This window comes from Lissotriton helveticus, chromosome 1_1, assembly GCF_964261635.1.
Source record: "Lissotriton helveticus chromosome 1_1, aLisHel1.1, whole genome shotgun sequence".
Classification (NCBI taxonomy): domain Eukaryota; kingdom Metazoa; phylum Chordata; class Amphibia; order Caudata; family Salamandridae; genus Lissotriton; species Lissotriton helveticus.
The window spans coordinates 328,949,604-328,964,041 of record NC_136057.1 but is presented as its reverse complement, the minus strand read 5'-3'; the positions used below and the strand labels follow the sequence as shown (position 1 = coordinate 328,964,041).

General features: G+C 42.2%; 1 protein-coding gene across 14 annotated transcripts in view; it reads right to left on the bottom strand.

The window, feature by feature from the left end:
• Positions 1 to 14,438, bottom strand: part of LOC144804990 (V-type proton ATPase 116 kDa subunit a 4-like) — a 6,844,636-nt gene that overhangs the window by 6,421,461 nt on the left and 408,737 nt on the right. For all 14 annotated transcript variants that reach the window (XM_078671938.1, XM_078672103.1, XM_078672267.1 and 11 more), the window contains one exon: positions 14,202 to 14,280. In XM_078671938.1, coding sequence (XP_078528064.1) covers positions 14,202 to 14,280 — 79 coding nt within the window. The remainder of the gene's footprint in view (positions 1 to 14,201; positions 14,281 to 14,438) is intronic.

Here is a 14,438-nt window from a genome sequence, read left to right as displayed (position 1 = left end):
ACTGATGACATCATCCAGTGAATGTGGTTTGCTTCTTTATTTAAATATGCATTATATATATAGCAATTTGCATTGAGGAATGAGTGGATATATAAAAATAATTGGATGGAGGATTTAGTTGCAGTGTAATTGACTGTTTACTTTAACAATGTATAGTTTCTCACTAAATATAGTGGATAGTGACTAAACTGTGTGAATATCTGTATCACGTTGTCAGTTGGTGTGTAAACTGGTTCTCCAGTTGCTTACTAGCTATGTGAAAGTGTATTTTAGTTATTAATTAGTTAACTGAGTATTTTTATGTGCTTCAGCAAAATGCCTGCTTAGGCCGCCCGCTTGGACGTTGAGGACGCTCGGTAAGTGAATCGCAGAGATTTTCATGTCTCGTGCCAGAAGCCATTTCTAAATGCCTGTGCTTCCAGCGACAGGGGTCTGGATCTAGTGCCCCCCTGCTTGTTCAGGTACTACATCGTTGTTGTATTGTCCGTCTGAACAAGCAGAGGAGTCAATGTGATGGAAGGAAAGAAGGTTTTGAGAGCTAGATGTACCGCTCTGAGTTCCAGAATGTTTATGTGGTATAGTTGCTCTTTCTCTGACCACATTCCTTGGATTTGTAGTGGTCCCATATGAGCGCCCCATCCCTGAAGAGATGCATCCGTCACCAGAGTCTACTGGGGCAGTTCCTCTTGAAAGGGGACTCCTGCGATGAGATGAATACGTCACATCCACCATTGGATAGAGAGTCGGGCAGACAGAGATATAGATAACTTGTCCTTCCAGCGATTGGAGATTTGGGACCACTGATCCTCCAGAGTCTGCTGCAGAGGTCTCATGTGAAGCCTGGCGTTTGGAACTAGAAAAATGCATGAGGCCATGGAACCCAGCAGAGATGAGATCTGCCTGGCCGTGAGCTGAGGTATCTTCAGGAGAGTTTGACACTTGTGGAGAACGGATGATAGTCTCTCCTCCGAAGGATACGCTCTTGCGTTGACCGTGTCCAGAGTTGCGCCTAGGTAGTGTATCCTCTGTGTTGGATTGAGGATGGACTTTTTGAAATTTACGTGCAGACCGAACCGATGTAGTTGTTGAATGCAGTACGCGAGGTGCTGCTGCAGAAGAGTTAGAGATGCACTCTTGAGAAGTCAGTCGTCCAGGTAAGGAAAGAAAGCAGCTACTACTATTGCCAAGCACTTTGAGAATGCATGAGGAACCAACTTCAGCACGAAGGGCAGGACAGTGAACTGGAAGTTGTCTGATTGGATTTGAAACCTTAGAAATTTCCGATGCTTTTGAGAGATTGGTATGTGGAAATAGGCATCTTGACGATCTACGGAACACATCCAGTCCGCTTGATGTAGATGTGGGATTATTTGATGTAATGCCAGCATTCTGAACCTCTCTCTCAGAATGAACTTGTTTAGACGTCTGAACTCCTTGTTTGGACCTTTCTATGGGACCAAAAAATATCGAGAGTAGATCAACTGCCGACGTTGATGCCATGGGACCTCCTCGATGGCTTTCTTTAGGAGAAGAGCGGACACCTCTTCCCTCAGAAGATTTATGTGATGGATGACAGTCTTTTGAGGAGGAATAGAAGGTGGAGGGGACTTGAACTTGATGGTATACCCATTCTTTACAATATTGAGTATCCACTTGTCTAGTGTGATTTTTGTCCACTCTTCCAGGCAGAAACGGACACTTCCCCCACCGGAGTGGGTGACGGAGATAGGGGAAGCAAGCACACACTTCTTTTGTTGTTGCTTGGCAGCAGGTGTGGACTGTCTGGAATTCCCTCCTTTTCCTCTACCAGGGTGACACTGGGAGAATTGTGACCTTCCTTGATTTTGCTGGGAGGACCACTGAGGGGTTTGAACCCTCTGTTGGTATTGTCACCGATCGCAAGGGCGGTAGCGTCGCCTGAAGTCCTTCCTCTTCTCCAGCCCAACCGCCTTCTCCTTATCCAACTCTGGTCTTCATCCTGGACATTTCGTCATCAGCATGAGAGCCGAAGAGTGATGTGACATTGAAGGGGAGATTGAGAATGCGATGTTGTGCCTCTGGTTTCAGCCATGTCAATCTCAGCTAGGCAGATTGTCGGGCACAAATCCCATGAGCATAACTATGGGCAGCGAGATCTGAGGCATCAGCCACTGCACTGATAACTTGATTGGCTACTAAGCCACTTTCATGTAGGATTTCCAGGAAATCTTGCTTGTCTTCTTTTGGGAGTTTATCCGTGAAACATGAAAGAGAGTCCCACAAAGAATGGTCATATCGACCCAGCAAGGCGTGGCGCTGGCTACCTTCATGTATGATGCTGAGGTCGTGCACATTCTCTTGCAGACAGAATCCATGGCCTTACTGTCTCAATCTGGGGGTACTGCCGACGATGCTGCCCCTGTTTGATTTTTCCGTGCCGCTGGCAAAAACAGAGTCCGGTGGAGGGTCAGCCCTCAGAAAAAAAAGGGGTCTTTCTCAGGAGCCTTCTATTTCTTGGTGATCTGAGATGGTGCAGCCCCCACTGATGCTGGAGTGAGAAATTTTAGCAGAGCAGGCTCCAGCAATCCAGGCACTAGAGGAAGCAAAGGTCTATAGGAAGACTTCTGGTGCAGAGTTTCAAAGATGACCGATGTTTTGATGGTGGAGACAGGCATTTCAATGCGGAGTTTCACAGCACCACGGCAGAGAACTTCATTAAAGGTCAGAATATCATCAATGGGTGATATTCTACTCGGAGGAGGGGAAGAAAGAGTAGGAGAATAGTAAGCTTTGGAGTCCGACGACCATGAACAAGATCTATGGCTTCGTCTTCTAGGAGATCAGTGTTGAGATCTGGATGCCTGACTCCTCGGAGAGCGTGATGATCGCCTTCTTACCGATGGGGACCTTCTTGGAGTGGCACGCTTGTGTCTTTCAGAAGAATGTACAGACTGAGGCGATCTGGATCTTGTAGGGAAACGTGGTCGATTAATCCTACGGATCTTTCACACTCTAATGTCCCCTAGCCATCTCTGCGAGATATTAGTTGGCGGGATCTGATTGTGACCTCCTTGATGTCGACCTAGATCACCACCTTCTTCTAGACCCAGAGGGTGTTTTCCGAGATCTCTACGTCGATCTCCTCGACGGGGACCTCCTCGACGTCGACCTCCTTGGCGACGGATGTGTCGACGTCATGCGTCTCAACGCAGAATGCCTGGGTCTCTTCGGCGTTGAAGCCCTTGGATTTTGGCTCGACGTCAATGCAATTGGACCTCTCGACGTCAGTCCGGTTCCTCTTGGCGACGGGCTTCGACGTTGATGTGTTGACTTCGAGCCCCTGCCTCTTGACGTCGTAGGCGACCCTAACTTGGACCGCCTACGCGTTGATGTCGACTTCATCCTATGTGTCTTCTCACCTTGTCTCTATGGCGAAGGATGTCTCGACGGCAAAGGACGCCTTGACATCTATTTCGACGCCGAGTCGGAGTACAAAGGTATCTTGTATGTCGATCTGTCCCTCGACGGCGTAGGAGACCGATGTATCCTTTTCTCACCTATTTCTTTGCACTCCAACCTTGTTTATGAGGAGAGCTTCCTTGAGTGATGTTCTTCTCGCCTACTTACTGTTTCTTTTCCTCTCTCTTGCATGGAGTGCAGCTTAATCGTCTCCCTCTCTCTAAGGGTTCTTTTTGCTGCAGTGGTAACACTGGTCTGGCATGTGAGATGAAGGTAAACAAGCAATACAGACCCAATGAGGGTCTGACTTAGCCATCTTTTTCCACAGGCCGGGCACTTATTAAATAAGGCTGGCATTTTGACAGGAAGAAATGGCCAAAAGTCAGAAAAAATAGTAGTATTAGTAAGCTAAGTACAAAAGACATCGAGTGAAACCAAAAAAGTTCACTTTAAATCAGAAAAAAGTGATACAAAATATCTAACTGGCGAGCTCAATGCTCCAGGACCCTCACAGAAGGAGCCGGAAAAAAAAACTGACCTAACTGTCACTTTTGGTGCATGATGGGAGCCTGGGGTTCCTGGAGGTCTTAAAGGCACAGCACCAATTTTCCAATTGTTTTCAATGCAGCCTTTCTAGGCTAATCTGCCTCTATGATCTTGTCTTTTTACCTTTGAAGTAAAGGTTGTGTGTTTCAAAGCAAACTCAGGGCAGTTTTCTTTATATATATCATATGTATATTATGACTTATATGTCTTTATGTTTTCAAATGTAAAAGATTTATATGCAATGATGGCAGTTTTGGAGCCTAGTAATATGTTTTCAGGCTGCATATGTATATGTATATGCATATTATCTATATATATGGGTATTTATGTATATATATATGTAGATATATGCATATTATTGGCTATTGCTCTGGGGTCCCCACACGTGGGTGGAATTATTCAGTGCTTATGACTATTGATGAGTATCCCCTGGAAGAGAACTAAACGTTTCATCGTGTAACACATTTGTTGCTGGTTTGTTGGTGCAGCATCAAGACCTCCGTGCTACAGTAAAGTACCCTTGACAAGGGCTGGCATCATGCTCCTGCTCCTACTGGACACCTCTAGGAGGTATGGAATCTGTCCCCTCTTTTTGCAGTTACTCCTCGTCTGGAATCCACGTTTGGGTTCCACCTTCCTGGTATATGAGACTCTGTAGCGGCTGAACATCCGAGGCTCCCCATCGAAGTCAACGGGCGGTTCCGACACCACTTCGCACCTATGCACCGGGCTCCCTGGTTCAGGTATCCTGGTTCTCCGGCATCCACCCATGGGGTGTCCTTCAATCTCCATGGTTCCAATGGGTTTGCTTGGGGTCCTCTGGGACTTCCCCACGTTATCCTATGAACATTGACCTGGGGTACCACCTCTGCACACAGGCACCTAGCAACTCTTACTTACTTTCCTGTGGTGGTTGTTGTGTTCCCCCGGTCCCTAGTTCCTTGGGTGTTAGTTTGGTACTCACTTCGCATTCAATTTATTTAGTATATAGTTTAGCCCCCCCACCCCAAGGCGCCTATGGGTTTTATTTGCTTTACTTACCTATTTTGAAGTATATTTTATTGTGTATTGATATCTCCAAGCAGGAGATATACCAAAGTAGTTTTAGTGTTGGTGTATAATAAATATAAAGCATTTTTTTAACACTGGTGTGGTTCTTTCTTGTGTGTAAGCTTCACTGGCTGACTGTGATAATGTACCTGCTTTACACCCTCAGCCTTAGCTGCTCTCCACAGCTCCCCCTTGAGAGGGTTGGTTATCAGGGACCAATTCTACTAACTTTAAGGGTTGCCTGAACTGTACGGTGCCTCACTAATAGGCGCACACAATATACTGAGCCAGTCTCCTACACTTCCAACTTAAACTTTATGTGTTGAATTTCTTCACCTGAATGACAGCCTAACAAAGAAGTCCAAGATGAAGGCTTGTTTATTCTCTGCAGAGCTTCTGGCTCAAAGCCTGCAAGACAGAGCAAAGATGTCAGTTGTGTAGCCAAATTGTGACTGTATCCATGAGAGCCAGGTGTGAGGGGTCTGCGGCTGTGCTGATCACTTCATTAGATACTATCACATATTCCTTATAAACTCTAGAAAAGTCTTCCCTGTTCTCTTTAGGACGTATGTCACTGTATTTTGAAGGAAGGCCCAGAAAGAACAATCAAACTTGCAGAACAAAGCAGCAGCATTGGCTGCTTTTAAAACAATTGTGTTTTTAGGAGGGACAGTGACAGCTGGAAAAGTAGTTGCTGCAAAGACTATGATGGAATCTGCCTGATGATCCCTACAGAGAAAAAGTCGGTCCTAATCCAGAGGTTTGAATTTTTACTGTTATCTGACAAGCACAGTTCTAAGAGAAGCAGCAGTCCTATTGACAGTTCTATTAGACCTAAACCCACCATAGCAGAAGTGATCTTGAGGAAGTACAATTGTGATTGGTCTCAAAAATGGCAGTCAGTTGTCAGAATTGGAATGTTCAGTTTAGCATCCACTCTTAGTAGGACTTCATTAAATGTAGTATCAGCTTTCAGTGAAATACTATAAGCAGGAAACTCAAATAGGTAAGTGAGTATCTTCAGATTGCAGAGCACGAAGAGAGAAAGCAAGATCTTGAACATGAACTTTATAGAGATAGCAAGTATCTTCTGGAATGTGTGGAGTGACAAAGGGGATGTATGCACCTTTTAGAAGACCAACCCAGACGTTGTAGAGCCTTTTCTAGGAGCTGCAGATTTCCAAAGATATGGAGAAGAGAGTAAAGGGGGAAGCGGTAGAACCACAGGCTCAGAGCTGGGGGAAAAGCCACGGATTCAGGAGGTGCAGAAGGCACTGGACCTTTCATGACATACATAGGAGAGACAGACACTGGTTAATCATGGCATTGTGGAAAAGAAAGCAATGCAGAATCTGATAAAAAAAATCACAGCAGGAGTGAGCAGAATGTTGGTGAGTACGCCTTAGAATACTCAGAGTCTGATGTCTCAAGTACTCTTGATCTTGTTTGTTTATGCACCCATTCCACTGAAAAATTTGCAAAGATTTGCTCAATGTTGCATCTTTCAATAGATTGTCCACCATTGAGTGCGTCAAGAAAATAAATAGTATTCTCCTTGTACAAACTAAATTTTCTTTTACTAAACAAAAAATATGCCCAGTCCCAAAAGACACACAGATGATGGACGCAATGCAGAGCAAATCAAACATTCACCCCCCAGTCAAGAGAGTGATGAAGTAAGCTAAAGAACAATGATGGATTCAACCCAAATCTGTTACTGGAGGGGAGTGTCTGAAAAGTTTCTGCACTCCATTCATCATCTCCTTGTGTTTGCTTCAGTCCCAAAAGAGGTCAAGTGATAGTGCTTTTGAAAGGTTTAGCTCACTACTCCAGAATCCTATCACCAGGAGCCAGAAAAAAAAATGGCATTACGGGATGGAGAAAGAACTTTCTTAAAGGAGCAGTATCTGCAGGAGGTAATAGATTTTCTTTTTAACCACTTTTTTCTTTTAAAAAGGTTTGTGAAAGTTTTTCTAATCGGTTAGAAAAGATTGTTGCATTTTCCTGTCAACAATGTTTTTTTTAAATGTAGAAAGATTAGCAAATATAGCTTGTAAACAAGCTTTGAAATTCATTTCCATTTTCTCATAATTGGCTTTTCTTAAGAAATGCTGAGGTGCACAAGGATTCTACACATGAGCTTGGCATTTCATTACTTATGACTATAAAAGAAGGTCCCCAAAAGGAGAACCATAACACTATTAACATGTGCTGGGTTCTTCGAGGGATATAGTGGAGCAGCGGTATGCTGCTGAGACACTGTAGGTGGAGGTTGGGGCTAACCAGAGGTTACTAGCTGTGACCGAAGGGGCAAAGTCTCTTGAGGCCAATAGTTTGGTGAATGCAGGACTGGTGGGTGCAGTCCATCAAAAATCCTGAAGCATAATATAGATTTTATTTATTTATTTAAGCAATTGGTAGAGCACGGGTGTCTCGGCGCTGCGGACTGTGTAGAAAATGGAGCCAGAGGTGAAATCCTTATTGATTGAAAAGCCACGTTTTTATCAGCTTCCTGAAGGCAATTAAATTTGGGCAGGATTCGATATGGAGAGGGAGTTCCATAGATTGGCAGTTGCGACAGTGAATCTTCTGTCACCACACAAAAATGTTTTTGTTCGTGGGGTCATCAGTAGGTTGGCCGTTGATGAGCGAAAGGTTCTTTTGGGAGTATACCTACACAAGGCCCTCTTCAGGAAGTCTGGTCAAGTTTTGTGGATGGCCTTGAAGGCAATACAAAGAGCCTTGAATTTAATTTGGCTTGTTATGGGTAGCCAATGAAGTTTTAGAACTACTGATGTTTTGGTCGATACTTGGGGGTGCCTGTTATCATTCTAGCGGCCGAGTTCTGCACCATCTGTAGTCGGTTGGTGACCTTTTTCTGAGCGTTAATAAAGAGGCTATTACAGTAATCGATTTTGGACATTACAAGAGTGCTGATAAGGGTTTTTCCAGCATTGGGTGGAAGAAAGGATCAGAGTTTTTTAATCATTCTTAGGGTATAGAAGGAAGACGAGACGATTGCATTGGCATGTGATGGGATGTGAAAGCCAGTTTGTCGTCGAACATGACACCTAGATTTATAACTTTCGAAACCGGGGGAGGCGGAGGTCCCAGATCAGTGGCCCACCAGATGGAGGACCAGACAGGGTAGAGCTTACCAAAAAACAAAACCTCCGTTTTGTCTCAATTTAACTTTAAGCAGTTGATGGCCATCCAGGTGCTGATGTTGAGCATTCCACTTTGGAATCTAGCCATAATCGCTCCTCCGTCATTGTGGATTGCTAGCCCCAATTGCGTGTCATCGGCGTAGGAGGTGAGACTCATCCCATGGGTTTTGATAACCCTGGCCAGGTCCGACACATAGATGTTAAAAAGTGACAGACTCAAGGATGAACACTTTGGCACACCACATGGGAGGGTAAAAGGGGAGGACTTATATTCGCCGTGACTCACTAGTTGTGTCCGGTTAGAAAGAAAGGAGGCCAGTAATTCTTTGGCTTTCAGTTTGATGCCAATGTTTGAGAAACGATGGACCAGGGTAGTGTGATTGACCGTGACAAAGGCTGCTGAAAAGTCTAGCAGAACAAGCACAGCAGTACCACCTTGGTCTGAGATTGTTCTAATTTCATCAGCTGCTTTGATGAGGGCAGTTTCCGTGCCGTGACCTATCCTAAAGCCAAATTGCGCTCGTCCAGGAGGTTATTGTTTTCAATGTAATCGGCCAATTGTGAATTCATTAATTTCTGAAATATTTTGGCTGGGAAAGGAAGGTTTGCAATAGGTCTGAAGATTTTTGTTTCTGAAGGATCTAGCTGCTAGTAGCGGCTTGATGATAGCTTTTTTCCATGCCGCGGGGTAGGTGCCTGTGTTGAACATGGCGTCTGTTAGGTTTGGGGTTAGTGTATCGGGAATCAGTTTTAAACCAGCAGAAGGGCAAGGGTCAGTGGGGGATCCTGACTTGATGGTTAAAATTAGGTCCTTGATCTGTTATGGTGAGACTTGGCTAAAAGTTGAGAAAGAGGGGGTATTTTCTTTGTTATCAGGGGTAACTGTTCGAATAGTCTGATTTAGGTTGGGCTGCGTAGTGAATACAGAAAATCTGTAGGAACAGTGGAACTATACAGTGGAGGGAACATAGGCTGATCTCTCCATTTCTTTCAAGACAATGGAAAATGTCAACTTTGTCATAAATAAACTAAATGTCCACTAAATCTACATTGTGACTCCCTTCATCAGAGTTGACATTCTTGCTCTTCTTCAATGATATATTTACCATGTAAAATAGTTGGTAAAGCTCAAGACCAAATCCGGATAAGCAAAATTATAGTAGATTTGTAGGTAACAGAGTGGTAAGAGTTGTCATAATCAACAGTTGTTGTCTATGAGAACCTAATCTTGGAGAAAGTCAACATCGATGGGGCACTAGTTATGTCATCAAAGGAGAGATTATCAATGGGGCCATCACTGGAGGAACCTATGAAGCTGCTGTCAATGGGCTGGCCGTTTATGAAGACTCAAATAATTGGAGAGACAGGAGTCAAAATAAGTGGGACAGGAACAGAGCTTACTTAGGCACAATGAGGCTTCTTCTACAGATATCGTTGGCAAATAGGTTTATGTAACTTCTCTGAAGTGGCTTTCAATTATCTGCTGTCAGGTTTTTTAATTTCGTGCTAGACTAAAGGGTTACCTCTTCTGCCAAGAGTCTGAGCCTTAAGTTCAGAACCAGAGACTGTTAGAGCATCAGAATATTACAAGATCATTGAAGCAAAAAGCAGATTTTGGGGAGCACTCTCTTAGTCTCAAAACCAACATGTATGCTCTTTAGTGACAATAGGAGTCAGCCATCTGAACTCTGTATAGTTTTCGAGGTGAAGATTTTACATAGGCTGTTTTATTGTCTATCCTTGTGGAGAAAAAGAAAGAACTCTGTGTGGGGGTCATCCACAACACCCTCGAGGTCCCAGAGGTATCAGAAGTATTGAAGAGGCTCTTCATTTGTAAAGGAGTTCCTGCCATGGTGACATAATGTCAGCCAAGGTAAGACAGAAATCTTTGGACCCAACCACCCTACCAAAAAAGAAAAAAGAAGGAAAAATAAGTACATTCTTAGAAAAATATACTTCTGGAGATCTACAAAATATCTTCTGCCTATTCCCCATACTGACCTGTCACATCTGGTCAGTCAGCATCAACTTTAACAATTGGAGGGCTGTAAATCTGCCTATTCGTATAGGCCACCAAGCAGAATGTCATTTCTAATCGTGTCATAGAATGGGCAGGTTAAAAATAATGAAATCATATATTGGGGTCATCATGATACATAATTTTAAACTAGGATCCATATTGACTGGTCTTCTGCTCATAGCCGGAGTCTGTGCTGTTTGACATCTATGACTGAAACTAACCCTAGAAGAGAAAACTGCTTGCAAGTAGCCGTTAGCGTAAGAGTTGGGGTCATTGATTTTGAAGAGCCGGTTGCACCGAAGGATAGTGGTATCCAAATTAATATTCTGAGCGAAGAGCTTATTAGTGTTAATTGTAATTTGAATAGTACTACTCAGGTTGATACCATCCCAAAAAAGTGGTCAATAATGTTCTGGAATATCGCGGGCATAAAAACTAAGGTGTCTAATCAAATCTGGTTGAACCTTGTCAATGAATTTGATATAGTTAGTTTGCAAGGAACCTGGGCTAAGGAGGCGCACAATTTGTGTGGTTTTAAAACTTTTTTTCACCAGCACTAGGCTCAGTTTTTGGTAGAGCCAAAAGGGGGCTATGCACTTATGTATCAAATTTTTTAAATGTGTGAAAATAGAGTTTCCCATTATTAATGGACACTATCATATGGTTAGGATACATATTAATAAAGTGCAGTGCCTGCTTATTGTACATTTTTATAACAATACTTCGGTGGAGGTATTGAATGATATTTTAAAAGGACTGAGTGCAGATCTTAAATATATGTTAGGAAGGAAAACCAAGGAAGTCTTTGCTGTCTGGGGAGGGGACTTTAACTCCTTATTATGTAAAAGAGGGGTACAAGGAGTATGCGGTACATTGTTGAATAAAGAGATTAGTTAATCTCACTTTGAACATTCTGTATGTGGGGATCTTTTGAGTGAGATTATGTTCTCGTGTGATATGGGCTTTGCAAACAAAGCTTGTCAACCTGAGGTCCCTTTTTGCCCCACATTTAATGGGAGAGGTGCATTTTCAACAATTGACTTTATTTTAACCTCGGCTACATATGGTGAGCAGGTTATAAATTTTAACACTCTAGACACCACATTAAGTGATCACTTCCCGCTAAGCATGGAAATTTTAAACCCGGATTATGAATCTGATAAAGACAGCTTAATAAGACAGGTTACAGATGATATTGCTCTGAACCGACAAAACGGGTATTCCCTGAAATGGACCAAAGTGGTCCAGGAAGATTTCCTTCAGAATTTAATTAGGAAATGTGAACCCAGTTTTGACGTTTGTCTGGATGGAAATGCTTCTGACTCAGCAATTATTAAAAATGTCTTAAATATAACCTCACACATTAAAACTAGCCTGTGGGTTGGTAAGAAAAACCCTAAAGATAATGTAGCTAGCTGGTTTGATACAGCTTGCACTAAGGCTTATTCTAACCTTATATATTATCTACAGTGGTTATGTCGGGTCAGAACCACTGTAGATATGATATTATATTGCCGAGGTTCTGAGGGATACTGGGTCACCCTATGGTGATTTACATTATTCTAACCTTAAACATGCCCTAACTGATCCTGTAAGAGACCAGCATTTAACCAGGGAATTGCGAAAGGTTTACAAAAATATGTTGAAACAGAGAAAGGATACCCTGAAAAAGGAGGCATGGGAATCCTGGTGTGAGGCTTCCTTGAGTAGAGACACTGCTGCTTTCTGGAAAGCAGTCAACGTCCCCTTCCCTGGTGAGAAAGTTAAGGCTAGAATAGAGATAGCTATCTCCGAAAGTGAATGGCTAGAGCATTACACGGATTTATATAGTGTGGCGATGCCTTTGGATCAGATTCCACCGGTAAATGTGGTGGACGAGGAGATTTTAAATAGTAACAAAAGAATGAATCTGTATATTACTCTGAACGAAGTCATCGCGGGTATAAAAGCTAGCCGGGAGGCAAGGATTGTTACCCTCTTGGTTTGAGTCTATCATTGTACCTATATTTAAAAACGGAGATAGGACAAGTTGTACTTGCTATCGCCCAATATCATTGTTAGACTCAACCATTAAGATTTTTGGGCGCGTAATTTTAAATAGACTGCAAATATGGGCATTGAAGTGATCTTCAATATGGTTTTAGGAAAGGCCTTGGCACTATTGAACAGGGTCTTAATCTGCACATTCTTTTACAAAAATATACCACAGTTAGGAGAAGTCGCGTATTCTTAACTTTTGTCGACCTAACGTCGGCGTTTGATTGCGTCACCCATAGTAAGCTTTGGGTGTGGAGGAAAATATAGTTTCTTTCCTTAGGGAATTTTACATGGGCGCACGCGCCATAGTTAGATTTGGTAGGAATGGAGAATGTATTAAGCCTATCAATATCGCAAGAGGAGTACGGCAAGGGTGCGTGCTTTCTCCCTTCCTATTCACAATCTACATTAACGATTTGGAAAACATATTACTCCGGGAGTGCAGGGACATGCCTATGATAGCCAAAAGATCGGTCCCGGCACTACTATACGCGGATGGCGCGTTTTTGATGGCCCGGACACCCTTGGCCATGCAAAGGATGATTACATCTTTTTCCAATTTCATGACCAATTTGGATTTAAGAATTACTTGTACAAAAACGTTTTGTATGAATTGTGGTCCTGGGGCACAAAAGAAGAAGAAAGTATAATGTACATTAATTCTAAATCATTGGAATTTACTCCAACTTTCCCGTACTTAGGTATACTGTTTGATCAAACTGGCCTATGGAATACAACAATAAAGACACAGAGGTTGTTGTTTTGTAAATCCATACTGGCCCTTACAAATTTTAGCAGATAATTGGGCAAAAAACAGATTGGGGAACTTTTAACTGTATATAGAGCGACATGTGTTTCAATCGTTACATATGGCGCAGGAATATGGGGGTACACAAAATGTGAAATCATTACAGGTGGCAGAAAATTGTTTTATGAGATACCTCCTAACAGTCCCAGACAGTGTGTCTACGTATATTTGTCACGCTGAACTGGGCCAACCATATATAGAGGATGTTATCAAAGTCCAACCAGTACTACTGTGGCATAGGGTTTGGACTACGGAGGAGTGTGTTTTTAACCAATTGATATTGAGAGATGCGATGAATCTGGATAACACTAGTAAAATAAGATGGTTATCTTATGTAAAGATGTTTCTCATAGAAATAGGCCACCGAGATTACTTTGATGATCCGCTATTGCTGACTCATGTGTCCAGGAGAGAATTAAAAAAAACTATGTTTGACGCTCTTGGGGGACCAAAGAACGAGCATTGAGATGAGGAAAAGTACTGTGGTTGCTCATCAATTGACAATGATCACCAGCGATACCCAGCCATATGTTAAATTACACATGAAAGAATTTGAAAGGTTTTTATTGACACGTTTTAGATTAAACATTTTATTTAGATTTTTTAGTTTCCCCAAAATGAATGATTGGACAAAGCAACCTAGTAAATGTCCATGTGATGAATTGTCCAATCAATCGGATATGAATATATATTGCTATTTTGTAAGTTTTATATTGTACAGAGGAAAAGATGGATTGTGCCCATATTGAAGATCATGGATTTTAATCAGTGTCGCCCTGCTTTTTTAGCCATCCAGAAACTAGATAACATTTTAACTATTACTTCTTTCTCTGCCTTTTTAAAAAAAATTTTTAGAGTACGAAAATCAATTCATGCCTCACCGTAATCAGTTACTTTCTTTTAATGTGTAATGATGATTGTGTATATATATTTGTCTTTTTTATGTTCTGTTTTTACGTTGTCATTTTTAAAAAATTTACTTTTATGGTTGTTCTTCTTTTCATGCAACAACCAAATAAAGTTAATAATGAATGAATGACTGGTCTTCTAGAGGCGTTCCAGCGGCGGCATCTGTTACCTACTTTGAGACTGCATAAACTGTGCTGAAAACAAACATTACAGAACACATACTCACGGAGGATTCTCTCCAATCCATCACATTTACTGACTTCATGCACAAACCTTCTTTGGAAGTCATTTTTGTTTTCATTCAGCTGCAAAAAAATCAGAGAGAAAAAAGAGGAAAATCAAGAGAGTTCAAAAATTACTAACATCGCTATTTGATTATCCATATCATTATTATATATGTGGCTATTTAATTCTTATATTCATATATTCAAATGTAAAAATCACACGGTTCAAATGTTCTAGA